The sequence below is a fragment of the Pezoporus occidentalis genome, unplaced genomic scaffold (assembly GCF_034315485.1).
Source record: "Pezoporus occidentalis ecotype Australia unplaced genomic scaffold, CSIRO_AGI_Poc_V1 ctg117, whole genome shotgun sequence".
Taxonomy (NCBI): domain Eukaryota; kingdom Metazoa; phylum Chordata; class Aves; order Psittaciformes; family Psittacidae; genus Pezoporus; species Pezoporus occidentalis.
This window is the reverse complement of record NW_026912961.1, coordinates 7447207-7474728: the sequence shown is the minus strand read 5'-3', so window position 1 is coordinate 7474728 and position 27522 is coordinate 7447207. Positions and strand designations below refer to the sequence as shown.

The window sequence follows — 27522 nt, the reverse complement described above, 5'->3', positions numbered from 1 at the left end:
TATCAAACAGTCCAGTGCAGAAAATGTGCACAGTTAGTACTATGAAGGGTGCCTGGCCTTCCTTTGTCCTTGTACCCACTCTCTAGTTGAACTTTCTTTCTTGCTCATTTCTTGATTCTCCCCTTACATAAGATAGAAATATCTATAATGTCTGGGAAAAGAAAGATGACAACTCTAGTCTTGTACAGCTGCCTCTAAAAAGTGGTATCAGGGAAAGAGAGGGAAGTATAACCTCAGTGGCCCTAGAGGGGAGAAAGAGAAAACCCTGTAAGTGTGAAGGTTGGGAAGAATAAGGTGAGCTGAGATTAAAAAAAACACACCCAACAAAATCAGGTTGTGCAAATGGTACCTGTGTTTAATGACAGCAAGCTAGCGACAGTGAAGAGGGAGCACATCTTACTGTGCTGTGGTATCTGTGGTTTGAAAGCAACCATAGACAGTCACAGTTGGAACTATTAGTTGTAAAGAAAATATACCAAAAATTTGTGCTTATATTTCAGGAGGAGAGGGATAAAGGAGGGGCTGGTTGCAATCCAGTCTCCCTACATTCTCAAAACCAAATTTGAGAAGATTAAAGGACAAACAAATACACATTTTGAGATGATTACTTATTTGTATGTATGCAGCCATTGATGGAAACTAAGGAAGAAGTTGACACTGAAAGTAGTCCCACAACATGTACTTCACATGTTCCAGAAACATATTCATTCTTCCCTGTAGATGGGTGCTTCTCCTTTCCTTCTTGGGTATGACCTTTCTAAAGAAAGGCTGAGGAGATGCATTAAGATCAATATTAGTGAAAAGACAGGAAGAGCTGTGCCTGCCACTTATTATAATATTTTTTTTTTCATGATAACCTTTGTCATGATTCTGCATCTGTTTCTCACAGGCCTATCTTCTTCTCTTGTTCCAGTCTTGAGTACCTGCCTAGCTCAGTCTTTCAAAATCCTGTCAGAAATCACCAGTGCAGCAAGTCAACCTTTTCTATCCCATACAACATGTCCCAACCTAAAAAATAACCCAGAAAAGAAAATCTTATGTAATACTATGCTCCACTGGAGAGTAGCTATGCCTCATGAGCTTTGCCTCAGTGCCTGAAAACCAGAGTTTAACTCTGGTGGACTTTGATGAATGATGTCTGGGAAGCCATTATTTATAGTCTGGAATTTGTGAAAAGGGGGATAATGACAACTGAAAAGAATAGTGATAGATGAAGAGGTTTAATTTTGTAATACTGCCTGTGTGGGGGATAACTGAGAAAAGGCTTAATTTTGTAATATGTACATTTTGTGGGATGACTGGTGAATGAGTACTGAGAGCAAATATATTAATATCAAAGCATTATCTTTGTTCGTATGCCACAAATTCTGATATTGAAAGTTCTTTCTAGACTTGACTTTAGTGCAATTACTTTGCATTTACTCTGACATTTGATGATGAAAGTCTGTTCCACTGGTCCTTCCTGTCTTATTTGACAAAGTTTGACGAAAAGTACTGCCAGAGAATTTGTACTGGATCATAAGAAAAGCAGGAGATGCACATTTCTCTACAGAAGAAGGTTAACCAAGGTATTCATGCTGCATAGTACAAATTTTATATGTCTATATAGGCATGACAAATGCTGGTGAAAAAAAACCACAGAAACAGGAGAACCTGATCTAATATCCACCATAGTCAAATGGGAACCTTTCTTTTCTGAGTTACACTTATTATAGGAAAAAATAAAGAATATAAACAAAGAGAGAAACACATCACTAAGCACTGTATTTCCATATCAGGAGTCTGATACATTTGTTCTGGTTCCACATCCCTGCTCTGTACTGCTTTGAGGAACAAATAAGTTAGTAGAATGACTTTTTCAGTCAGCATAAGGAACCACCCTTAGGTAGCATGGTCCTACTGAAGTCAATGGGAAGCCATAGGATTTCATGTCTGCTTTTGCTTCTGTTTTTTTCACTTTTTTCTCTAAGCAAGAGAAAATGCTGTTTATTCGGGTCAGATGAAAATGACTTTTACTTTGAGATAGTTTCTGGTAGCTGAGGTTATAGTAAGGTCTCCCTTGAAAGGTTTATTATGGATCTGAGCTTTAAAAAGAAAGAGCACAGTGAGAAAATAAGGAGCAGTCTTCAAAGGGGAGTTACTTACTCAGGGCATTCCTGCAAACATCTGCCTTCATGGAGGAAAAGTGGTTGGTCCTCTTCAGCCTGACACTTCTGACAGTGCCAGTAGTCGGAGCACATTTCACAGCCATCCATGCACATTTCGCACTTTCCACTTAGAACATTGCCAAAAGTTTTTTGAGGGCACAGAGAAACACAGGTGTCATGGGTAAGAAATTTTCCTGGCAAAAGAGCAATCCAGGTGGGAAAACACACCAATTTAAATTTAAAAGATTCCTGCCTTGGATAGCTATAAATAAAGCCTTCAACTTCCTTGAAATGTAACTTTTTGATGCCTTAAAAAGGTGACTAAAACGTTCTTTAAGCCGTTTCCCAAAATAGTTTGCTCAGTCTTCACTGAAATTTAAGGTTAGAAGGAATCATCAGGATTCTGTAGTACATCTTCCTGAATAAATCACTATTCAGTAATTCCTGCATGATGTCTACAACTTTTGATTGAAAATAAAGAAAAGGAGCAGCATCCACCGAATAATTTTTTTACCTATATTGCTAAGGGCATGTACCTGTTGCCTAGCTAATGCCTGACTTCAGCTGGTAATTGTCTGACTGCCTGCCTGTGCTTTAAATTGTCAAAGAACTTTCTAGTGACCATTGATGAAGATATTACCTGGAAGTGTGTAAGATATGGAATATTTTAGCCTCTTGCAAAACTTACCCAAAGAAGTTGAAGTCTCTTACCTTCTGGACATGAAGTACAGATGTCAGCAGATTTCTCGCAAGTCCTGCATGAAGGGCCACAGGACTGCAATATTTTTTTTGCATCTGCAATGAAAAGGAATAATATGTAATTTTTTTACTGTCTTATGGGATGGTTTTATTCATTTCCCTTCTCTTTTGAGGCCCATTTCCCATGGCTTTTTCTAAGTTGTTTTGAAAATGTACCTCTGTGAATTTTTTGAATACACTAAGTTGAAGAAGTTGATGATTGTATTCAAGAGTTGTAATGAAGGAAAACATAAACGTTATCCTGAGATCCACTAAGGCACTCTTCTGGACTGTTCATCTCAAATGAGATCAATAATACATCTTGATAGTGTAGTGCTCACAAACCAAATCCAGATCTGTAATCCTAATAGATTACAAACTAAAAAGTATGTAAATTTGGACAACTTGGTCTGCTGAGGTATTTTCATGGGGAATTTCTATAAGCTGGTTGGAGAACACCATTATCCTGTAACTAAGGGAGAAAATGTTGAGTAGGAAGGAAAGGAATGAGTGTTTGGAAAGCAGATCTGTTAAGCACTTGTCCCCAAAGCCATTTCCTGATATTTCCTTCCAAAAAGAAGAGTCTGATGTGTCTCAAATGGAGTCTTATACCTGTGGAAAACTAAGACTTTGGTTATGCTTTGCATAGACTTCATTAAATATATTACTCAGCTCTAAAATGACAAGGAGACACAAGGATTATATGTAGTATGGAGAAAGTATGTTGTACAATATGATAGGTCTCAGCGTACAGCTCTATATTTTGATCCAAGTAGTTACAATAGTAGGTAGATGCATGTCTGACGGAAATGGAAATGTGGGCCACTGGACAGAAAATAAAAAATAAATAGTAAATCAGAAGTTGTTTGTAGATTGAGCTCTGCGCTTCCATTAGCACATCCAGCTCTTCCTGCCAATTAAATATGTATGATTTCTGTAAGCAGATGGACTGGCTGACAGTATCCATTAGCCACATGCATAAGCATATCGCTGCACTTTATAGTTCTACCTGTTGTGGCAAGATACTTTAGAATGTTGACATTTTGAATGAAAGTCATGAAATCAAATGCTTTGAGTAAAAAGAGGAGGCAGGAGAACAGGAGACTTATATAGAGCCCTCTCCCACAAAGGGAAATGGTGGGTATTTTATTGAGCAAAGAAGCACTTAATAGAAAAGTGGGCATGTGTATAACATGGCACAGGTGCAGAAGGAGGAATAATAATAAATATTAATTATAGCTGTACTGTTAAATGAGTTGAGCCATAGCTATCTCTGAAAGAATGTGGCTGGGAGATGGTTCATAACAATATGACACATCCATGTCTGGTTCTACCAGCAGCTGAGAACATCTTAAAAACTTTATGTGCTAAAAAAATCTTTCAATATGCTGTTCCTGGCTAGAACAAGAACAGTGCAGGAGGGTTCAACACAGCGGATCAAAACTTGGATGTTTAATAGTAGGGCACTCAGCAAAGATGTAAGTTGTCATTCTTTGCCAGGACGACTTGTGAATGCTACTTGCACAGGGTAGTGGAATCCTGTAGTGTTGCAGCTCTCGTTAGTAACTGATGCAATAAAAAGCAGATATAGTAGGAGATTAGGAGAGTTTTCATTGTCACCACCATTCTGGCTACAGCACCTCTGTCCTCCCTGAACAGGGGCCATAGTATCTGGCTTTAGTAGCCAGAAGTGTTGGTGGCCATGGTGAGGCAAGGACCAAGGCAGGTGGGATGACGGTATTTCAGTAAGTACCACCTGAAGACAATTTTCAACTCCAAAGGTACAGAGGCCTTCTGGAGGTAGAAAATGCCTGAAACTGAATTTTGAGTTGTGCAGCCTCAAACTCTGCTAAACAGCTGGCATAAAAATCCGGGGTTTGAGTACACAGGAAGGATGTGTCACCTTTGTGACTTCATAGTGAGCATACCTGAACCTAAGATGTATACTATCAGGTATCATGCAAAAATGAAAACTTCTGGAAAAGCTCTTTGGAAAGGCAAAGACAAGTGATGAAGGTACAGAGTCGCAGGCTTGTGGGAAGAAGAAAAGGTGGAAATGTTATATAAACATTGGGACCTGCAGACATAGAGGGGGTGGTATTTACTAATAAGTAATCTGAAGTTGCAGTGGTGGCAGAATAGCACATGGTTAGCTGTTTATGAAGGACTGGAGAGAAACAAGAAGATCTCAGTGTGTAAAGTGAATTCAGTGCTCCCTAAAGCAGCAATGAAATGTCCTACCTTCTGGTATAATCAGTATAACTGGGGCCTCAGTGCTGGAGCTCTTTTCAATGAGGCTCCTGGTGCTGGGAAGGCAGTTGTCAGATTCACTGAATGCTTAGGGTGAAAGCAGATTTTTTGACAAATCCTGATTAGGCTCTGTACTTTGCACTATCTGTGTATAAATTATGTATTTGCATGGAGATAAACAGTTGGGTAGTTTAGGGAATGAAAAGCTACAGTTACAAGTAGTTTTAGGATACTCTTTTTATTTGTATGTAAGTTTCACCCTTCTTTAGGAGAATGACCATTTACTTCTGCTTTTCTTAGCCCTTCTAACGGTGTGGGTATCTTGTAAGGCTTTCTGCAACAGCAGGTCCTGTGAATTTAGAGCAGGTCCTCTTTTTTTCCCTGCAGAAGACCTGTTTTCTTTATGTCAGGTTAGAACATGCTGTTCCAAGAGGATTCTAGTCTGTTTAAGTGCCTCTGAGTGTAGAGGGCAGTATGAGTCTCAGGCCTCTAGCTCTACTTAACCGAATAGCACACAAGCATTTTCAGTTTGCTTATCCAAATAATCCTCAAAGTAACTTGCTGGTGACCATTGCTTACTCTTGTAACAGTCACTAGAATGAGCAATGGTCACAAGATTTTTTTTGAGAGCCTAATCCTCTGCTTCATGTTTTATTTCCAGACACTTCACTGTTGAAAATCCTTAACACAGTGTCCTTGTTGATGTCATCTGTAAGAATATAAGGAATACCCTGGAAAAGCTGGATGCTTGGTGTTAAGAGTTTTTTTTTCTCCTATCCTTAAATGTGCAGATCTTTTCTCTTTTTCTGCTCTTGAGAGAAGATCCACTCTGGCCTTTTGCTTTTAGATACTAATAATTTGGCAATCTGTGAAAAAGAACATTGAATAAGTAATGGTATGTTGCACAGTCGTGTGGTTTTTGGTTGTTGATTTTTTTTTTTCACTTTGCTTGTAGCACCTTGACTGAAAGAAAGACCATCTGTTCCTGATGTCTGCCTGCAATTGCACATCCTCTGTTACTCCATCAGGTGCTTTGATAAACCTTCACAGTTTGTCAGGGCAGAGTTCTGATTTTCCCACTGAAAATATCACTGTTTTTTTTCTAAATATGCAGTAAATAATACAAATTTTCATTTCCTTTTTCAGCAGCTTTGCATCCAGGTATCTTACCCTGGCTTACATTTTATTTTTTTTAAAAATCCCTACAGAGTAGTTTTAAGCGCTGTGGTTTAATACCAGTTATGTGTGTGAAGAAACAAGCCAGAAATATTACTGAAGTATGTCTTGTCAGGGGAAAAGGACCTTGATCCTGGCAAGAGAGTTGGTATAATATAAAAAATAAGTAGAAGGAATGTAAGGTTAAGCAGAGCTCTTAACTACTGCTGAATAATTTTTAAACGAGCTCATTGATTAAAAAAAACATTTCAAGCCCTATAATTAAAAATAAAGATCCTTTTTTCGGTGAAGTACTTTTTTATTTCCATTTAATCCTTGCCCCTTTGGCATTTGTTATTTTCTGTAATATTTGCTGGTCACCACCAGAGGGGAATGTATACAAGCAGTTGGGCTTTTGATAGTTGGAGACAACTTTTAGCTTTCTAATCAAATGCAAGTGCTTAAATGCCAAAACTTTATTACTGACAAATCTCACAATTATTGTTATTATTTTTAAATTCTGGACATTTAAACCAAGATTTTTTTCTGTGATAAAGCTGTTACTGACTGGAAATAGGCTCTAGGTTACTGAAAACCCCACTCCCAACACATGTTTAGAATAATGTTAAGTTTCAAAATGTAATTTTCTTTCATAGCAAAAAGTTCCCAAATGGGCAAATGTGATGCAAGAGGTTTGTTTACAGAAACCAGTGTATACTACTTGCAGTAATGCAAGGAGAGCTTTCAAAAGATAGCCTTACAAAGCTGAAAAACGCTCATGCAAATTGTATTACCTTTGTCTTTGGGCTAATTATAAACTGAAAGCTTGGAACTCTCTGGTTTAAATTGTTGGGTTGTATTTTGCTTTTACCAAAAGGATGCCATTGTGTACTTGAGGATCCAACAAGCTGTCCTTTAAAATTTCAGTCTGTAACTTTTATGTTTGCAATTGAAACTCCTAAATGTAGAAGTCATAAGTCTATGATCTGGAGTTGTAAGCCACTCATATTTGAAAAGTGGGACACTGACTCCAAAAAAACCCACTGTATTCTATTATTATGCTGTTCTGCTCTTCTTTTGCTAAAGGCCAAAGCATATGACCTCTTCAGACCATTAAGCTGCTTTTATCCTTATGATTATATTCTTTATTTCCTTTTTCCATTTTTTTTTGTGTAAAAATGCCTTCTATTTAAACTCTGTTCAAGCCAGAATACGACTCAGAGTCACAATTATTCTTGCGTCATGTCAGAATGAGTAACAACTTTGTCATACACCCAACTAAATCTCTCTTATTCCTTTCTAGAAACTGAGAAACTGAATCACACTGTTTCTTGAGCTAAGGTTTACTGCAGTTCTGACGCTACCATAGGCCTCTTGCCTATTCAATCTATCCAGGGATTATCAAACTGGAAGGGCGAGGAAAGACTGAAAAATGTGGTTTTTTTCTATTTTCTTATTTGGGCTTGTGCAACTTGAATGAGGCAATGGGAGAGTTTCTCAAAACCTAGAGCAGTAAGTCTTTAACTGTTGATCCCAACATGAATTAAGGAAGAGTAAAATTTAATTCAATTTAACAAAATGTCCCCTTATTTACTTTCTTTTTTGCTTAAGTGATCTTACTTTGAACTCCTAGATTTTTTTCAGTCTGATTTTAGAGAAAGATTAAGTGAATCGTCAAAAATATTCAGGGTGAAAAACATGGGTCCATGTTGAAAGAACTGTGGACCTCTTTACGTGCTCACAACTTATTCTGAAAAAAAACGTTAAATGTATTAAAAAACCCCAACATAAAACCCTTTACAAAACCTGAGCTCATATAAGCAGAGATATAGCCATAACTAAAGAGAAATGCCTTTAAATATGATAGCATTTGAAGTACCTTGTGGTCCTTCCTTAATTTCATTTAAACCCACAACTGCATTATAATAATTGTTACTACTATATACTCCTCCTCTTTGTGCTGCCCATCTTGTTCTCTCTAACCACTCCCTGCACAATGGATTGTTATGCTAGGTAGTGCGATCAGTAAGGGTTCAGACACTTTAAAGATGGTTTGTTTTCTTCATTTTAAGTCTTACTTATTCATGTTCTTCTATGAATAAAAGGGGGATTTAAAAAGTTGTATTTTTAAGCTCCTATCAAGGTAGATCTCTGTGTACATTTGTAATACCCTTAGCTTCTAGACATTCACTTCTACAAGGTGAGACAAGGAGGCACAAAAGTACAAAATGTAATCAGTTCTAAGTAATGTTAAGTTTGATGGCTTTGTAATGGAAAATAACTGCGGTGCTTGAAGGTAGTTGATATAGTTTCAGGCCCTCAGGACCTCAGTACAAAAGGTGTGAGAAAAGCAGAATAGGACAGGACCAGGGGATGGGGAGTATCTGGGACTAGCAGATGTCCAGGGTGGGCACAGATAAACTAACTGATAAGTAAAAGGACAGGATGATTGCTATGTTTGGGGTGTTAATAAACCCATTAAGCTGGTGTAAGCATCTACTAGGGAGTATCCGGACTAGCAGATGTCCAGGATGAGAGCAGTTAAACTAACTGATAAGTAGAAGGCCAGGATGATTGCTATGTCTGTAATGTTAATTAAGCTTGTTGGGAAAAGTAAACGACCCAAACTCTGCTGGCAAGTTTGTTCCTGGAGTTTTCTCCGAATCAAAGGAGAGTATTTTTACAGTATATTTTATTGTAGGACCATGGCAAAATTGCTGCAGTAAGAAATACAGAAGGAAATTAAGTGCCACGGCTGTTTGTAACTGCAAGCGTATTCCTTTCAGAAGGTGACCTGTCTAGGTTTTACACCATGTAATGAGATGTGATTTGAATGTGATCCAGTTGAGATGCTACTTAGTTTGTTAGATTTTATTCTACATGTGGCACTGGCCTTTCAATACTGATAGTCATGATAAAAGCTACAAAACCAGGATACGTATCTCCATGAGGTAATTATGATTACATAGAGTAAAATGTAACAAACCCAATATACATATGTAATAAAATACTAGACCTATCCCATTTTGAAGGCTTATGTGAACTGTAAGTTTAAGGAAACTATAGGAATGCTGAGAAGTAAATCACAATCCCCAATAAACATTAATTTCCAATCTAGTTATCTTGTACTACTTTACAAACAACTAGTGAGAATTTGAAATTAGCATGCTTAAAAACATATGGGATAATGAATCATTTTTGCTTGCCACTAGCAACCTGAAATTTCATATATGAATGATGCTTATAAAGGTCCCCTAACTCTTTCCATGATGCTCTAATTCTTCTCTCTAAATGCCATAACATTTTCACATTTGGAAGACTATGACCTGTTCTCTCCTGCTGCTGATTTGTCTGCTCTCTTCTGCCCACCCCACTCGTTGTTTTTTTTTCCATTCCATATTCTGAGACCTTTATAGGTATACCTGCATAGCTGCATTAAGTTTCTTTTAAACAATCTTTTTGAAGCCTGAATTACTTTTTTTTCTCTCATTCAGTACATGTTTATTTTTTTTTATTTTACTCTATACTTAGGAAAAGGAAAATACACAGGATGGATGCAGTTGATCAATGACTGCTTATGGGAGATTGTTCTTTTATTGGGGCGAATGTAATACTAAACAGAACCAGCTGCTATTTAGCTGCAAAATTTACAGCAGCATATATTATCTGCATGTGAAGACGCACATATTCCATTTTGAGTTTGCTTCAGAAACAGACCCCATTCCATACCCATTTTTTAACTTCTGCACTTTTCAGAAGAATATGGTAGATTAAACTGTGTAACTGAGGAATGAGCAAGTTTTTAGGGTGTGGTATTTAAGTGAACATGCAAAAGACCTGACCATAACTTGCAAAATGTCTAATCCATTAGAAAGGGTGTGTGTATTCACTTGGTGAATCAAGCTTACACTAGTGTGTCTCCTGGCTTCCAAACCAATTTCATCATCTGGTACATGAGATAAAATACAGATGTTTCATGCTAGAAACACAGAGCTCGACCTCCTCTTTTTTTTTCTTTCTTTTTTTTTCTTTCTTTTTTTTTTTTTTTTTTTCTTCTTTCTTGGCTTGCCTTGTCTTTCTAAAAGCCTGGATAACAGACGTGGTCTGTTGCATTATTTCAGACCTGAATATGACTTATTAATAATTCCTGATATAAGTTGAACTGTTTGCCCAGCAAAGTATACCCCCAAAGTAAATATGATGTTAGAAAGTTGGTTTTAGATAGAATGTTCTGGAGTGTGTATAGAACGTTGGAGTATGTGCTCCTAAAAATTCAAAAGACTGACCTATCATTTATCCTTGCATAAGAAACAGAACTGAAAGCTTAAACACGGAAAAAAAGTGTATTCTGCATTCACAGAGGTTTTAATCTTCACCTAGATGGACTATACTATCAAACTGCAAAGAAAATCAGATTCTATTTTGTTTTCACAGTGACAGACTCTGATGTGCTGCCCTTTAATTTATGTGAGCCTCAGACCCAAACAAAACAACAGTCTTTTTCCTAAAACTCACTTTATCCCATGTGGTACATCAAGACAGTCATTAAAACCACAGTGGAACCCACTGAATCCATGTGGCTGGAAGAGAAATGGCTTCATTATTTGTAAATATAGTTCAAGGTCTAATATGTCAAGTCTCTGTTAGTAAAATTTCTAAAGAAAAACAGTAAATAGAAGACTAATGTGGTAAAAGCTGACATAAACTACTGGATTTGGAAATTTTGGCTGTCTTCCTAGTTGCATTGTCTTCTTGCATTGTCTGGAGCAAGGCATGTGCTGAGGATGAGCTTGGTGCAATCTCATAGAACCATAGAATGTTTTGGGTTAGAATGGACAATAAAGATCATCCAGTTCCAACCCACCCTGCCATGGGCAGAGACACCTTCCACCAGACCAGGTTTCTCAAAGTCCCTTCCAGCTTGGCCTTGAACACTGCCAGGGGTGGGGCAGCCACAGCTTCTCTGGGCAACCTGTGCCAGTGTCTCACCACCCCCACAGCAAAGAATTGCTTCCTAATGTCTAATCTAAATCTCCCCTCTTTCAGTTTAAAGCCATTGCCCCTTGTCCTATCACTACTTGCTCTTATAAAATGTCCCTCTCCAAGGGATAATTTCTCAAGGCCCACGGAGTCTTTCTGTACAGGTATGCCAGCCAGAACTGTCACTGACAATAAGTTTCAAGGAGCACAGGTAGGTTTTCATTTTGCCTATTCTTGTACTGCATTGTTGAATAAAGTGGTAAAAGGCGGTGGCTGCCTCTCCTGAATTTTGTTGGTTTTCATAAAGCTTTTGACAATGAAGAAAATAATTGTAACAGATAGTGAAACTGTTTTCTTTCGTTTTCTGGTTTTTGTTTTGTTTTGTTGTTTTTTTTTTTTTTTCTGTTTAGAATTATGTATTCCAAACAGTATCAGGATGTGAAATGCATTGCAGTCTCTAACTAGGAACTGGCCTTTGGGTGTGATGTAATACTAGAGTTAAATGTTAATGATTCTGCCTGAATCCTGTATTTTTTGTTAAGAATCTTCAGCATGGAATGAGAATTAAAAAAAAAATCAGTTGTAAATCTGGACTTAGCTGATAACTGCCCCTTCGATACACCATCAAAGGAAAGAAGTGAAAGAGTGATATTCTAGCCTAAAAATTCAGCCATTTAGATTTTCATTACCAGATCAAAATGACTGTTATGAAAACTAGATAATCCATCAGTATCTGAGCATAAAACTTCACAAACTGTTGATAAATTTAGTTATCCACTGTCAGTAAAGACAATGACAAAATGACAACTTCATTAACATTTTGACTTGAAGGTTAGTACTATTTGGAAGCCTACCCTAGTGAGAAAAGGCGGAAGCCTTTTCTGTTGCACAGTTCAACATCTGTTTCTCAGCAGTTACATGGCACATCTGGAGCCACACTGCAGGAATCCCAGGAAGCGTATCCAAGAGATGAAGAGCCACGAGCTGGGTTCCTTGGGCACCTGTCACTAACTGAAGCAGAAATCCTGTAACTTTGGAGCAGCCATTAATGTTCAAGTCAGTACAGCTCTGAGAGAGATACCCATAAATAAGATGTGGTTTAACTACTGGAAGAAAAGCGAAACAGTATGCAAGATGGAATGAAAGAGTTTTTTCAGCAACACTATACACAGAACTGCATCAGCTGCCTGCTCAAAAGAAAAAACTGACAACAAGTCACCTCATTTGACAGTGTGAGAAATACATAACCAGTAGATACACCAAATTACAAATGTGCTCTTCCATGGCACTGATGTAGATAGTCTCAAATTGAAAATGTACTAACTCATGAATGAAACACAAGGAAGTGCATGGAGGAGACCAACTTTCTATTAATATTTCTCGTTTTTAGATCTCTGATATTTTTCTGAAGTGAAGAAATGTCATTCCTTTTGGTACAACATTTCTCCATAGGTAGGCAATGAATAGAAATGGTCAATATTTTTTCTGAAAATATTTGTTAGTATATTTTAATTCTTAATGCCAGGTTATATGGATCTAAGGATAGTCATTCTTTGATGTGTTTGAGTCAAATAAAGACACAGGAATCAGAGGAAAATTTGTATTTGGTAGAAAAATAAAGCTGGAAGGCACCTTAAGTAATGTATTCTATTGCTCTATTCAGTAAACATCCTCGTCAGATGCTTTTCATGTGTTCTTAAAGACCCCTAGTGATGGAAATCCCCAAACCTCCTCAAAGATTCCATTATTCCATTATTCCATTTGAAAGTCCTCTTTTTTCCAATGCCAAATCTAAACCTCCTTTTCTGCATTTTAAGTCCTACTTGCTGCACTTAACAGATACCCAATCTTTTCCTTTCTTCTTCGTAACTGTTTTTCTCAGCTTTCTCATTTAGTTCTAAACCCCTCGTTCATCACAACTTTTCATTGTAAATAATTTTCTCCTTAGATTTCTGGTAATCCTCACTGTTTCCTCTCTAATCATCCCACTTCTTTCTTTTAACACTGTGCCCAAAACCGAAGGTGTTATTCCAGCTGATGCTTTACAATTATAAAGAGAGTGAAAGGATTGTATGACATTGACTTTTCTCTTTGCTTACAGTGATAAGCAAAACAGCTATTGAAACTCTAGAGGAAATGTTACCCTTTGTTGGAGAGTATGATGTACACATAATTAAAAAGTGCCATTTGCAATCCTAACTATTGAAATTCCTCATGCTGCGCAGGTTTCACTTAAAAAGAATGGACATTCATAGCAAATGAGTTTTAATTTGTGTGCTGGGTGGTAAATTCAGCTAGGCTCATTTGGTAACAAAACCTATTCAGTTGTACTTTATATAACTGACATAATGGGAAAAACCAAATTTTCTCCTATTCACTTTTCGTTTAACACTTTCTTATCAAGAAATTTGTGACAGAACTGGGATGCATTTGAAAATAATTTAAAAATTATTTTAGTGGAATTCAGGATCTTGTGTGGTAGGACCAGTAGAATAGCAAGTAGAATTGCAGCCCTGGACTTTAGCAGGGCAAACTTTGGCCTTTTCAAGCAATTGCTAGGGGAAATCCCATGGGCAAGGCTGCTTGAAGGTAAAGGGGCCCAAGATAGTTATTGGCATTCAAGGATTGCTTTTTCCGAGCTCAAGATTGGAGCATCCCGACATGTAGGAAGTCAAGGAAGAGGGCCAGGAGACCTGCGTGGCTAAATAGGGAATTGCTGGGTATGCTCAAGTGGAAGAGGAGAGTTTACAGGTCATGGAAGGAGGGGCTGGCCACCTGGGAGGAATATAAGGCTGCTGCTAGAGGATGTAGGAAGGCAGCTTGGATGACTAAGGCCTCCTTAGAATTAAACCTGGCAAGAAGGGTCAAGGACAGCAAAAAGAGCTTTTTCAAATACATGGCAGATAAAACTAACACCAGAGGCAATGTAGGCCCACTGATGAACGGGATGGGTGCCCTGGTGACAGAAGATACAGAGATGGCAGAGTTACTGAATGCCTTCTTTGTCTCTGTCTACTCTGCTGCAGGCAGTCCTGAAGAGCCCTGTACCCCTGAGACCTTAGATGAAGTCAGGTCAATGGAGCGGTTTGCCTTAGTCGATGAGGAATGGGTTAGAGACCAGTTGAGCAATCTGGACATCCATAAATCCATGGGTCCAGATGGGATGCACCCGCGGGTGCTGAGGGAACTGGTGGAAGTCATTGCTAGACCACTCTCCATCATCTTTACCAAGTCTTGGGAAACGGGAGAGGTGCCTGAGGACTGGAGGAAAGCAAATGTCCCTCCAGTCTTCAAAAAGGGCAAGAAGGAGGACCCGGGTAACTATAGACCGGTCAGCCTCACCTCCATCCCTGGGAAAGTGATGGAACACCTTATCCTTGGTGCCATCTTAAGGCATATCAAGGATAAGAGGGTTATGAGGGGCAGTCAACATGGCTTCACCAAGGGGAAATCATGCTTGACCAATCTCATAGCTTTTATGAGGAAATAACACGGTGGATGGATGATGGCAGAGCGGTGGATGTGGTCTACCTTGACTTCAGCAAAGCATTTGACACAGTCTCCCACAGCATCCTCACAGCTAAATTGAGGAAGTGTGGTCTGGATGATCAGGTAGTGAGGTGGACTGTGAACTGGCTGAAGGAGAAAAGCCAGAGCGTTATAGTCTATGGGGCGGAGTCTAGTTGGAGGCCTGTAACTAGTGGAGTGCCTCAAGGGTCAGTACTGGGACCTGTATTGTTTAATATATTCATCAATGATTTAGATGGGGGAATTGAGTGTACTATCAGCAAGTTTGCTGATGACACTAAGCTGGGAGGAGTGGCTGACACGCCAGAAGGCTGTGCTGCCATCCAGCGAGACCTGGACAGGCTGGAGAGTTGGGCAGGGAATAACTTGATCAAATATAACAAGGGAAAGTGTAGAGTCCTGCATCTGGGCAGGAACAACCCCAGGTTCCAGTATAGGTTGGGGAATGACCTGTTAGAGAGCAGTGTAGGGGAGAGGGACCTGGGGGTCCTAGTGGACGACAGGATGACCATGAGCCAGCACTGTGCCCTTGTGGCCAAGAAGGCCAATGGCATCCTGGGGTGTATTAGAAGGGGGGTGGTTAGTAGATCGAGAGAGGTCCTCCTTCCCCTCTACTCTGCCCTGGTGAGACCGCATCTGGAATACTGTGTGCAGTTCTGGGCCCCAGTTCAAGATGGACAGGGACCTACTGGAGAGAGTCCTGCGCAGGGCAGCTAAGATGATTAAGGGAGTGGAGCATCTCCCTTATGAGGAAAGACTGAGGGAGCTGGGTCTCTATAGTTTGGAGAAGAGGAGACTGAGGGGTGACCTTATTAGTGTATATAAATATATAAAGGGGGAGTGTCACGAGGATGGAGCCAGGCTCTACTCAGTGGCAAACGATAGGACAAGGGGTAATGGGTACAAACTGGAACACAAGAGGTTCCACTTAAACTTGAGAAGAAACTTCTTCTCAGTGAGGGTGACGGAACACTCAAACAGGCTGCCCAGGGAGGTTGTGGAGTCTCCTTCCCTGGAGACATTCAAAACCCGCCTGGACACATTCCTGTGTAACATTATCTAGGTGTTCCTGCTCCGGCAGGGGGATTGGACTAGATGATCTTTTGAGGTCCCTTCCAATCTCTAGCATACTGTGATACTGTAAATTAATTCAACTTATTCGCTTCAACAGCTTTAATTCTTGAAAACATATTCTTTCCAAATCTTTTTTTCTTTTCTTTGACAGAAACTGTTTTTCCCGTGTTGTAGGTTGAGGGTGCCAAGAAAGAACTGATTATTTTATGAAGGTTGTGAAAATGGCCAAAGTAGGATAAGAACTTCAGAATGTAGTTCTGTGTCCAGTGTTTAGTTCCCTTAGTGGTGTATGCCTAAATTAGGGGGAAAAGAGAAAAGAAGAGAGCTTGCTTTTAAACACATGCAACATACACAGATAGACACATACTTGACAACTTTCCATTTCCTTCAACTCCACATATTTCTAGGCAGGGAATCAGTAGCTCCAAAACTGGTCTAAAACGTAGCCTGTAAGGCTTCCAGTAATTTAGATAAGGAACTCCCAGCACTTTAATCTATTTTTTTTTTTTTTTAACTTTTATCCATCTAGATAAGACAACTCCTAGATAAGGAACACCCAAGTTGTATTAAAATATGCTATTTGCAGGAAGATGAATTTCCCTTTGTGAAACCAATGTTTTCACTCAGTATGTTTTTGAAACAACAATGAATTGGACAACGCTGCAGTTTCACTCAAGGGGTGTCCTGGGTTCAGCAGTAGCAGTCATGTTTTTCCTTTGTGTTAGCTGATGCAGTGCTGTGTTTTGACTTCCAGCCTGAGAACAGTGTTGGTGAAGCCGATGTTTTTGGTTGTTGTTAAGTGATGTTTACCCTGACCAAGGACTTTGTGAGGCTCATGCTCTGCCAGGGAGGAGGGGAAGCTGTGAGGAAGCAGAGACGGGGCGCCTGACCCGGGCTAGCCGGGGAGGTATTCCATACCACAGCACGTCATGCCCGGGGTGAGGGGTAACTGGGAGTTACCCGGAAGGACAGGGGCTTCCGGGTGGAAATCGCCTTCTTGGCCGGTGGTATCGTATTCTCTTCCCTTGTTATTTTCCCTTATCATTGTTTTAGCTGATAGTAGCGGTGGTGATTTGTTGCTGGACTGTTCTTGTCTCAACCCGTAGGAGTTGCACTCTCTCGATCCTCCTCCCCGTTCCTCCGGGAGCGGGGAAGGGGAGAACCCCGGTGGGGGGTGGGGACACGGACCTCGATTGTTGTCAGCTCTGCACCACTCACTGGGAGTGAGTGAACAAGTTACCTGACTGGGTTTAAACCACGACAAGGGGCAATATCTTGATATCCTCTTTCTAAAACTTTTAGTTTAGTAGTCTCCAGGGAAACAGAAAAGATTAAGGGATCTTTTGCAACTTACCACTCCAGAACTTCCCACTGGGTTGAGAATTTCTTGGGCTCAGACACCGCCCATGAGAAAGCTGGAAACTGTTTCTGCACCCAGTACAGTTCTCATAGCTGTATCCAACACACATTGCACAGCTCCGGTGGCAAGGTTCACATTCTCTGGAGACATCATCAGTGAAGAAGCCATTCCCACACACACTCACACATGTGCCACCTGCAACAGAAACAGAGCCTGGCATTGTGGTTTCTACTGCCTCCTGTGAATCCTGACAAGGAAGTTTTTCCCTTCAGCATCTGTTTCCAGCCAGAAATGGTATTAAAAAAAAGACAGTAAATAAGAAACCATAAAACTTTTTGTAGCTATGTAACCTCTAGCTTTTTACCACGAAACCTAAATTCAGCTCAGCTCCTTATGCAAGCTTCATAAACTTCAAACTAAGCTGCACTTAAATTTTGTAACTATCTATCTAGATGGTTTTTCATCCACATCCTAAAATCTGGCATGTACAAGTCTTCCAAAAGTCAAAATCTGGATAAAAATTTTATGGTTCCATCCTAATTATTATACTGGCTCAATGTAAAATATAAGTCCAGCAGTCCCTAAGATTGTTAGATATACGCAAATTTTGAGGACTTGAACACAAGTCTAGCTTCTGGCGAATATAAAGCTAAACCCAGGTAAATCAATTTGAGTGTTGGCATACTGCAGCAAAGCCCCTAGAAGTTGTTACACTGATAATTTTTTGAGCTTCCTCCAATTTTTATTAAAAATCCCCTACGCCACCAGATCATCTCAGGTTGTGACCACAGGGTTTTCCATGAATGTGATGCTCTTGTACTCAGCTACAGGGCACCTTCATCAGGCAAAGCACAAGAATACCATAATCTCAGGATTTCCTGTGATACATTTTTGGCACTATGTCTGAACCAGACCTGCCTGATTTATGGCTTTGTAATAAAGCTAAGATATTCCTAGTCTTGTGTGAATCTGATGTGGAATTTAGTGGTTTTAACTGAGCTTGTTTCAGTTTAAGGGTTTAAGGCTTGTTACTTTGTGTGGACCTGAAAGTCAAACTTGACTTGCAAATAAAAAGTTTCCATATCTTTCAGTGAGTTAAAAACTTTTCCTTTCACAAAGTCTGAATCAAACACAATAGTTTTTCTATTTGATCAAAAGAGTGCAAATGCATTAAAAATAAAACTGAAAAATATAGGAAGATGTGGTCCAATATATCAAACCAAACAGTACCGTTGGCTAACATAGCCACCCTGTTAATGCAAAGGATCTGATTCTACAAAAAACTAACTTCCCTCAGCCTCCACTGTTTGCCAAATAAGAGATTTATGAATTTAAGAATTTAGGTCCAGATTCTTTCTCTAGAGAAAAATCCTAAAATACTTTGGTATGTATGCCACATATGGTATCTTTCTTACCTAAGAGATAAAAGCCTTCCTTACACGAGTCACACATGCCCTTGTCACAGCTATCACATTCGCTAGGACATTCTCTACACTGCAGAGAACTTTCATCTCTGTAGGTATTTTCTGGGCAGTATTTATAGCAATGCTGCTTATACCTGTAAGATAAAGTAGAACATCATCAGTAAGTTTCTTTTGAGGTCACTGAGTCTCTTTTCTGTGTGTTTCTAGGTATGGTAAGGGTAAAGCTCTGTTCTCATCCTAATTAACAGAAATTGTTCCTCTAATGAAGGGCTCAACCAAAGTGTATTCGTGCTTATGTTGCTTATTCAACTGGCAAATGGAATCATAGAATGGTTTGGGTTGCAAGAGACAATAAAGATTCATCCAGTTTCAACCCACCCTGCCATGGGCAGAGACACCTTCCACCAGACCAAGTTGCTCAAAGTCCCTTCCAGCTTGGCCTTGAACACTGCCAGGGATGGGGCAGTCATAGCTTCTCTGGGTATCTGTGCCAGTGCCTCACCACCCTCACAGCAAAGAATTGCTTCCTAATGTCTAATCTAAATCTCCCCTCTTTCAGTTTAAAGCCATTGCCCCTTGTCCTATCACTACTTGCTCTTATAAAAAGTCCCTCTCCAAATTTCTTGTAGGCCCTGTTTAGGTAGTGGAAGGCTGCTTTAAGGTCTCCCTGGAGACTTCTCTTCTCCAGGCTGAAAAAGCCCAGCTTTCTCTCATCCTGTCTGCATAAGAGAGGTGCTCCAGCCCTCAGAACATCTTTGTGCCCCTCCTTGGGACTTGCTCCTGTAAGTCCACGTCCCCCTTGTGTTGTTGCTCCCGGAGCTGGATGCAGTACTGCAGGGGGGGTATCATGAGAGCAGAGTAGAGGGGGAGAATCACCCCCCTCAGCCTGCTGGTCATGCTCCTTTTGATGCAACCCAGCACATGGTTGGTTTCTGGACTGCAAGCTCATGCTGCTAGGTTATATTGAGTTTATCAACCAATACCTTGAATTCCTTCTCCTCAGGGCTGCTGTCAATCCATTCTTGCTCAGCCTGTAGCTGTGCCTGGGATTGCCCCGACCCAGGTCTAGGTCCTTGTGTTTGGCCTTGCTGAAAACTGGCCCACATCTCAAGTGTGTCAAGGTCCCTCTGGATGGCATCCCTTCCCTGCAGCATATCAACTGTACTACACAGCAAATGTGCTGAGAGCTCATTCAATCCCACTGCCCATGTCACCAGCAAAGATGTTTTCTAATCTGAGTTCTTGAGTGTAACTATTTTGATTTTCTTTTTTAAATGTAGGTACAAAAATAAATGCATGCTGAATTATGAATTACTCTATTGCATTTGTAAAGAGTTGATATGTAAAAATACATAATCCAATGCCATTGTTTACAGCTAGATTGAATAGCCTCTTTATGTTTTCTTTTGTCATGATAATTTTACATCTCTAGATGTCCCTTTGAAAAGCAGTAAAGTTCTTAATTTCTCTCTATTTAAGTTAATCTTTGAATTAATATTTTTCCTTTGCTCAACATTTTTAAATGGTCTTACTGAGCTGCTAATACCAGAACTGGACACAATATATTAAAAGCATGCTAATTCCAAATCCAGAAGCACTGTTTTAGACATTGCTCTCTTCACACATGAAAAGTTCACATCAGTCCACGCATTTTAAAAAGCCTTGATGGTGGGAGAGAGGCTAGTTTTTCAGCATTTTACAAACCTTTTTCCAAAATGACTATTCTCAGATTGGCAGCGCTTATAAGGAATGAGATAACACATGCAGAGCAGATCTATGTAGTGAAGCACAGATATCTGCTTTAGAAAAGTGTATGAGCATGAAAAGCTATAGAGCTATACTTACATATAATAGTTCTGAATGCATGTTATACAGATTCTTGGGTCATCTGAAATTAAAAACATGAAATTATGTAAATAATATTCAGAGTTAAAACCAGAATGCTAAAAAGAATTGTTGCTACACAATTTTTATGTATTTCTTACATTAAAATCACTATAGCCATAACTAGATTATTATCTCTGAATCTCTGATTACATTTTTTTTGAGATAAACTCTTCCATAATCAGGTCTTGACCTGTATTTGCACAGTGACCTGTGACTTTTGAATCCTCAGTGTAAGGTACCCAGAAGTTGCTGAGTGTTTAAGAAGTGCTGTTCTTATAAACAGAACCTTCCTAGGAGCTCAGGCTGGGCACAATGAATTCTTAAAAGGACACTCTATGTTATCCTTATCTGTAGTTTCATCCTATTCATTTGTTGCAGAGCTAAGTTAGAAGCATATGGCACATCTAAAAGGAAACTTTTGGAAAACATATATGCAATTACTTAAATTTTAAAACTCCCAAGCTACACAAACACCTTTCTGTATTATGGGCAGGGAGAGGAGGGGGGAGATGGCATTTGGGTAAACTTCCTTGTCAACAAATAAATTTTGGCATTCAAAAATTTTATTAAATGAACAGAAAAAGTGCTATACAAATTCTTAGAACTGTTACAGTGATGGATATATGGCTTTATGCTCACACAAAGTGAAGAATATTTTCTATAACCTTCCATTATCTTCTTTTAGCTTTCCATTGTCTTTACCTTACTCAAATATCCCAAAGGGAGCAGAACGGAAGGAAACAGAATAACATGGGTGAATGTATTTATAAACTGTTCTACAATGAAATGGCTATAAATTATTTTTGATATTAATAGTACTCATAAGGCAAAATTTTTACTGAGCCTGTTTGAACTGCATTTACAATAAATCACACTTTGCACATGCAAACTTACTAGGCAACATGCACTTGGTTTTGCAAGTAGTTCTAGCGATTTATTTATGAGGTGTAAAGTTTTACCCAGAAATGCTGCAGATCTCTGCAAATACTCTCTTTACTGTTTACAGCAAAAACAGAAAAGCAATCACCTTATCTAACGTTTGTTGCATTATGTTTTACGTTAAGATGGGAAACGCTCTTAAAATATGAAAATATTTTCTACAAAGTCTTCTTTTAATTCTAGCTGAAAGACATTTAGTTTGTCCAAGGCTTCTTTCTGAATGATTTTTTGAACACTATTATTGTTTCTGAATAAGGACACTTCCTAAGATTTTTTTTCCCCGATTAATCTGTGTGTATTTTTTCCCTTACAATATTTATAGAATATTGTTGGAGCCAGGTTGGTATGATGATAAATAAGTGTATTTATAACTTTTCAAAATTGGCACAAACACTCCTTATGTTTTGTTGTTGGAAAGAATAGGGAACGCATCAAAGAGACATTGTTAAAATTTCTGGGACTGCTTGCTGGTTTAGTAACTACCTCTCCATGTACTTTCTGGCTTTTACGAAAAAAGGATTCTTTCCCCTCTTGCCCGTGGGAGGTTCAGATGACAATTTTCTTTCCTAACTGCCCTCTCAGTTTTGCCTGTGTGGATGAATATCTACATAGCTCAGTTTGAGACAGATCTCAGCAGTAATTTGAAACAAAGTCTCAATGTCTGGTTGTCCTGTGGAAAGAGTTTGGAAAATTAGGTAAGTGACCATTAAGTAGAGAATATGCATTTTGAGTTGTTTTAGGATCTAAGAGAAGGTAGTTAGGGGAAAAAAAAAAAAGTAAAAGTAGTTTGTTTACAGTGTGAATAGGAATACATATTGTGGAGAGGAAAAAAAATGTATCACAAATGGCACTTGAATTCTGCTGCTTACACAAAATTTAGACAGAAGTGGTAATAGTAAATACTTTATTACTAGGCCACAAAATTCATAGGGATAGCTGGTTTGCTGTATTTCACTTGGGAATGTGCTGAGTCTTTCTTCAAACCTAACATTTTGAAGGCAGTGGGAGAATTCTTGACAATTTTGTGAAATGAAAATATGCAGATATTGGGCTAGTGTGATCTAATGTGCCAATTTGTGTACTATTGTTATGTTTTTAGGGGGCCTATAAGGATGCTGGGGAAGGACTCTTCATTAGGGACCGTAGTGATAGGACAAGGGGTAACAGGTTCAAACTTAAACAGGGGAAGTTTAGATTGGATATAAGGAAGAAGTTCTTTACTGTAAGGGTGGTGAGGCACTGGAATGGGTTGCCCAGGGAAGCTGTGAATGCTCCATCCCTGGCGGTGTTCAAGGCCAGGTTGGACAGAGCCTTGGGTGATATGGTTTAGTGTGAAGTGTCCCTGCCCATGGCGGGGGGGTTGGAACTAGATGATCTTAAGGTCCTTTCCAACCCTAACTATTCTATGATTCTATGATTCTATTTATCAGCCCTTAGCAGACCACTGTTCCTTCTCTTAAAGACATGCCGATGAAATAGGTGATCTACCACATTCTATATTTAGCTTCTGAATTTAAACTGTTAAGGAATAATGAACATACTTTAGAAAAGAATGCAAAGAGGACAACCATCTAATAGTAGGCAAAGAGAAAACTAAATATGGAACTATTCCTGCAATAGCAAATTTGATATTTAGCAAAGACCTAAGTCTAGGGAATTTTTTGGATATACGTATGCAGCTCTTCTACAGTGGGTCCTTTCAATCTACCACAATAAATTCTTGGACTAGCATTAACAAACATGCTACATTCACCGAGACCTTCACTTGCCCATAAAATAATGCAACGTGTGGTGCAAAGTGGGTTTGTTGATATGTCATGCTCCAAAAGACTTTATGTAATAAGAACTGCTAATATTTTAACCTATATTTTACAATTTCCATTTGCATTTTCTACTGTGTTGAGCCTATGCCACTCCTTTGAAGACAGAAACAAACGTGAACTTGATAGCACTGGAAATGGGATTCAACTGATTCTAAGACCTCACACAAAAACAAATCCTCTTTAAATTTCTGGTTTTATTGCAGTTTTCTTAGAGAAGTAAAGATCATTTAGAGTTCATAGAAAAAGTAATTTGGTTTCCTTCCTTGTCTGTAATAAACTGATACTCCTGTTCCCTCCCTCATGCCCTCCCTCACCTTCTCAAGTACAATACACTTGGAGTGCAGCTATGTTATAATACAGAAAAGGTATGTGCAAGGATTAAATATTGGTCAAAGGCCAAACATTCATGCATTCTGTTGGAACTCTCTGATTTGAAATGAATTAGTTTTTTTTCTACTCTGGGAGGGAAGTATGGGCATTAGCATTACAAGCACAGCATTGTTGTGCTGGAGGGGTATTTTTGTTCAAATATGTAAAGGAACACTGTAAGTGATGTATTTTTTTTTTTTATTTGTTTTTACTGTAGAGGCTTATTGAAATATTTAGTACATAAGTTCATCCCTATTAAAAATGAGCTCCAGAGCGTTTTGGAAATGCTTGTCACTGTTTCACTGTCTTTGAGTGTTCATGGTATTTAGACAGATCCTAATTCTGGAAACTTTACATGGCTAGCCCACTGTACTTTTGAGTAGCACTTACTCAAAGTATCCTGTCTAATTAGACCCAGATCTTGCAATGACTTGTGTGCATGCCTAACTTTATCTACTGTATACAATAAAGCTGGGAGTTGAAGGTAAGTGCAAGGGTACATTTTGCAGGATCTGTATTTAGACTGCAATTTTTATTTTAACTTCCTGTTTTGTGCATGATTTTTTTTTAAATTAGATTTCTTGAACTATTCAGTGGCTCAGCTGTGAACCTAGAAAGTGCTGTATCCACTCAACAGTTTTTTTGTATTCAGAAGTTCAAGATGTTCGCTGCGTGGTTTACCTTTCTGCTCCAGGTTAATTAAATGTAATGACTGAATATGATTTTATATTCCGTTGAAGTTTTCCCTTAAGGGCCAGCCTGCAGTAATTGTTTAATTTCAATAGTTATAGCTAGATTTTATTTGCCTTTTACATTCCCCTAAACAATAATTTACAATAATCTAAAAAAAAGTACTATAAATTGTAATGTATTACCAACTAGAGTAAGTATATATTTTAACTACTGTAGACCATTTTTTCTTTAGTTTTTATGGCATCTCAATTGCAAATAACTGAAATGTACAATCCAAACATAATAAGATTTTTGACTAGTCATGGGCCCAAATGAAATCTTAGCTTTCAGTAAGCCTTAAAAATGAAGATTTCTGTTGTGGAACCAAGGACTCTGTTTTGGATCTTCCAGTTTGTATGAGAAGTTATTTGTTTGTGTGTGGATTTTTTGTTTGTTTTTCTTTTTTTTTTTTTTTCTCCTCTATGTGTGTGTTTGCCGGTAAATCAGTTTTGTCTTTGTTCTTCTTATTTCTGACATAATAATTTATTTTGACAAGTCATACTACCAAAGTGGGAGAAAGAAGAGACTGTGATTTTAACCAAGGAAAAAGCTGGATTCTGTTGTCAGTAAGATTTATACAGGGAAAAAAAACACCATCAGTATTTCCTTTGGACAAACCCCATAACTTTGGTTCAGCCAAGATATTTAATAAAGTAAAAATATATGCATTTTAAAGCATGAAAACTCAAAAATACTTTGAATAGACTAAATAAATTGAAAAAAACCTCTATGTATTTTTTTATATTCTTTTCCTTTAATTGAAAGCTACCTTTAATTAGGATGAAAATGAGACTAATACAGCCAAAAAATATTCTGAGTGCTATTCTTGCTGTAAAGCTGGTTAACTGAAAAAAGTTGCACAGCTCTAATCTCAATTACCTTAGCCTAAAAGAGGAATAATTTCACTTGCTGTTATTGAATTTCCTTGACAAAGTAAAGGGAATGAGGTATATTTTCCTGTTCAAATAAGGATTTTAATGTAGTGAATTTAGAAGTAGAAATGAAAGGCAGATAAGATTAAATGCAACCAAAAATTAGCATTATAATATGCATTATTTGAAATAGGTCCATGGTTTGCACAACTGAGGTGAAATGTTGAAAAATACGTTAAGTACTTATATATATGTTGGCAAATGCATCAGATTTGGGAGATTTCACTGAAAGAAAGTGAAGAAATCAAGAAACTTTAAGGAATAGAAGATTTTAAACACTGACTTATAAATAATGGGTCAGACTCTCACTAGACATAGTTGATCAGTGCTGTACTGAGTTTTACATTGCACATGAAGCTCCAAAAGGCAGTATCAGCCAGAGGAGGCATTGCTTACAGGGCTGCAAAGAAGTAGTGGTTCATTCTTGCTTTTAATGAAATAAAAGTTAAGAGTACTTCAACAGAAATTAAGTCAGGACAATGGCAGTACAATTAAGAAATGGCATTCAGTTTATTTGTCTTAGATTTTATTTTATCATTTGGATGTTATGTAATCTTTTGTTACTCTACTGGCTGTTGTTTCCAGCTACCAGACTCTCAATGTGATGACTTCAAGAAGCATGAAAACTGCATATTACTAAACATGAACTTTCTGTGTATTGAGGTGTATTTTCTGAAGATAGTTATTATGGTGAGATGGACCCTTATGTTTGAATAGTTTCTTACTACACAGGCAGTTCCTCTGAATAGCACCATCCAAAGAGTGCTTTCCTACTAGCAATAATGCAGACTGTGGCCCAGAGGTCCTAAGTTTATACCACAGACTTCAATGCATGTTTTAACACTAATTTGAACAGATGGATTCCATTGGTCCCCCATTAACAAAACATATTTATGCAGGCAGGACTCACATGGGAAACATCTTCTTTAAGATGGGGAGAATCCAAGATTTGAGCTGCCACAGTCAATAAGTGGTTCTGTAATACAATTCGTTATTGAAAGATCAAGACTCTGAGCTTTAGGCTGGTATAAACCCAAAGAATTTAAACAAGTACATATTAAGGTAGAATTGCTTCAATGGAATGGAATGGAATGGAATGGAATGGAATGGAACAGAATAGAACGGAACAGAACAGAACAGAGCACAGCAGAGCAAAACAGAGCAGAGCAGAGAGCAGAGTAGAGCAGAGAAGAGCAGAAGAGTGCTTCCTAATGTCCAGCCTAAACCTCCCCTTGCGCAGCTTTGAACCATTCTCATGTGTCCTACCACTGGATCACAGGGAGAAGAGATGAGCATCCTCCTCCCCACTTCCCCTCCTCAGGAAGCTGTGGGGAGCAATGAGCTCGCCCCTCAGCCTCCTTTCCTCCAAACCAGACAAGGCCGGAGCCCTCGGCCACTCCTCACAGGACACGCCTTCCAGACCTTCCACCAGCTTTGTTGCCTTCCTCTGGGTGTATCCAAGGACCTTCACATCCTTCTTTAACTGTGGGCCCAGAGCTGCACACAGGGCTCAAGGTGAGGCCACACAACTCTGCATACAGCAGGGTAATCATCTCCTTTGACCGGCTCGTTCTGCTGTGTTTGATGCAGCTCAGGGTGCAGTTTGCTCTCTTGGCTGCCAGGACACACCACTGACTCACAGTTTGCTCAGTGTCAACCAGCACCCCCAGAGCCCTTTCTGCAGGCCTGCCCTCCAGCCTCTCCTCTGCCAGTTTATACTTGTGTCTGGTGTTATTTTGTCCCAGGTGCAAAATACAACATTTGTTGGTGATTATAAAAAAGCAAGGTTCTGGTGGAGGCACGTCTTGGACCCAGGTTTTGATGTCCTTGGGCTCACCTGCTTCTTACAGTGCCTTTCTCCATTACTGGGAGGATTGAGGAAAACACTACCCATGCTCCTGAATCCTTTAACATTTTTCCCAGGGTCTTGAAATATCTTTTGATTGACCTTGGTCTTTTTGAAACATCACTGGTACACAAGTGAAAGAGCAGGAGTAAGTAGTAATTCGAAGGCTGTACAAACCTCATCAGTTTTCTGGTGACACCCCTGATCTGGGCCCCAGGCAGGCAGCTAACTTCCCTGAAAAGAGGGTCTGGTCTGCAGATGGTTTAGATTATATTTGTTTTAATATATTTGTTCTTCAGTAATTCCAGCAGAATGATTCAGCAGCTAGCATTGCTTTA

The 27522-nt window shown here is 38.9% G+C and overlaps 1 protein-coding gene across 2 annotated transcripts in view; it reads right to left on the bottom strand.

The window, feature by feature from the left end:
- PCSK5 (proprotein convertase subtilisin/kexin type 5) overlaps window positions 1-27522 on the bottom strand; it is a 260279-nt gene that overhangs the window by 11512 nt on the left and 221245 nt on the right. The window contains exons 25-29 of one of the 2 annotated variants that reach the window (XM_062641593.1): window positions 20502-20544; window positions 18648-18790; window positions 17227-17427; window positions 2859-2942; window positions 2146-2341 (exon numbers count right to left, since the gene is read on the bottom strand). In XM_062641593.1, coding sequence (XP_062497577.1) covers window positions 2146-2341; window positions 2859-2942; window positions 17227-17427; window positions 18648-18790; window positions 20502-20544 — 667 coding nt within the window. Of the gene's footprint in view, window positions 1-2145; window positions 2342-2858; window positions 2943-16075; window positions 16166-17226; window positions 17428-18647; window positions 18791-20501; window positions 20545-27522 lie in introns of those variants that run through there. The other variant, XM_062641602.1, reaches the window with a different exon arrangement.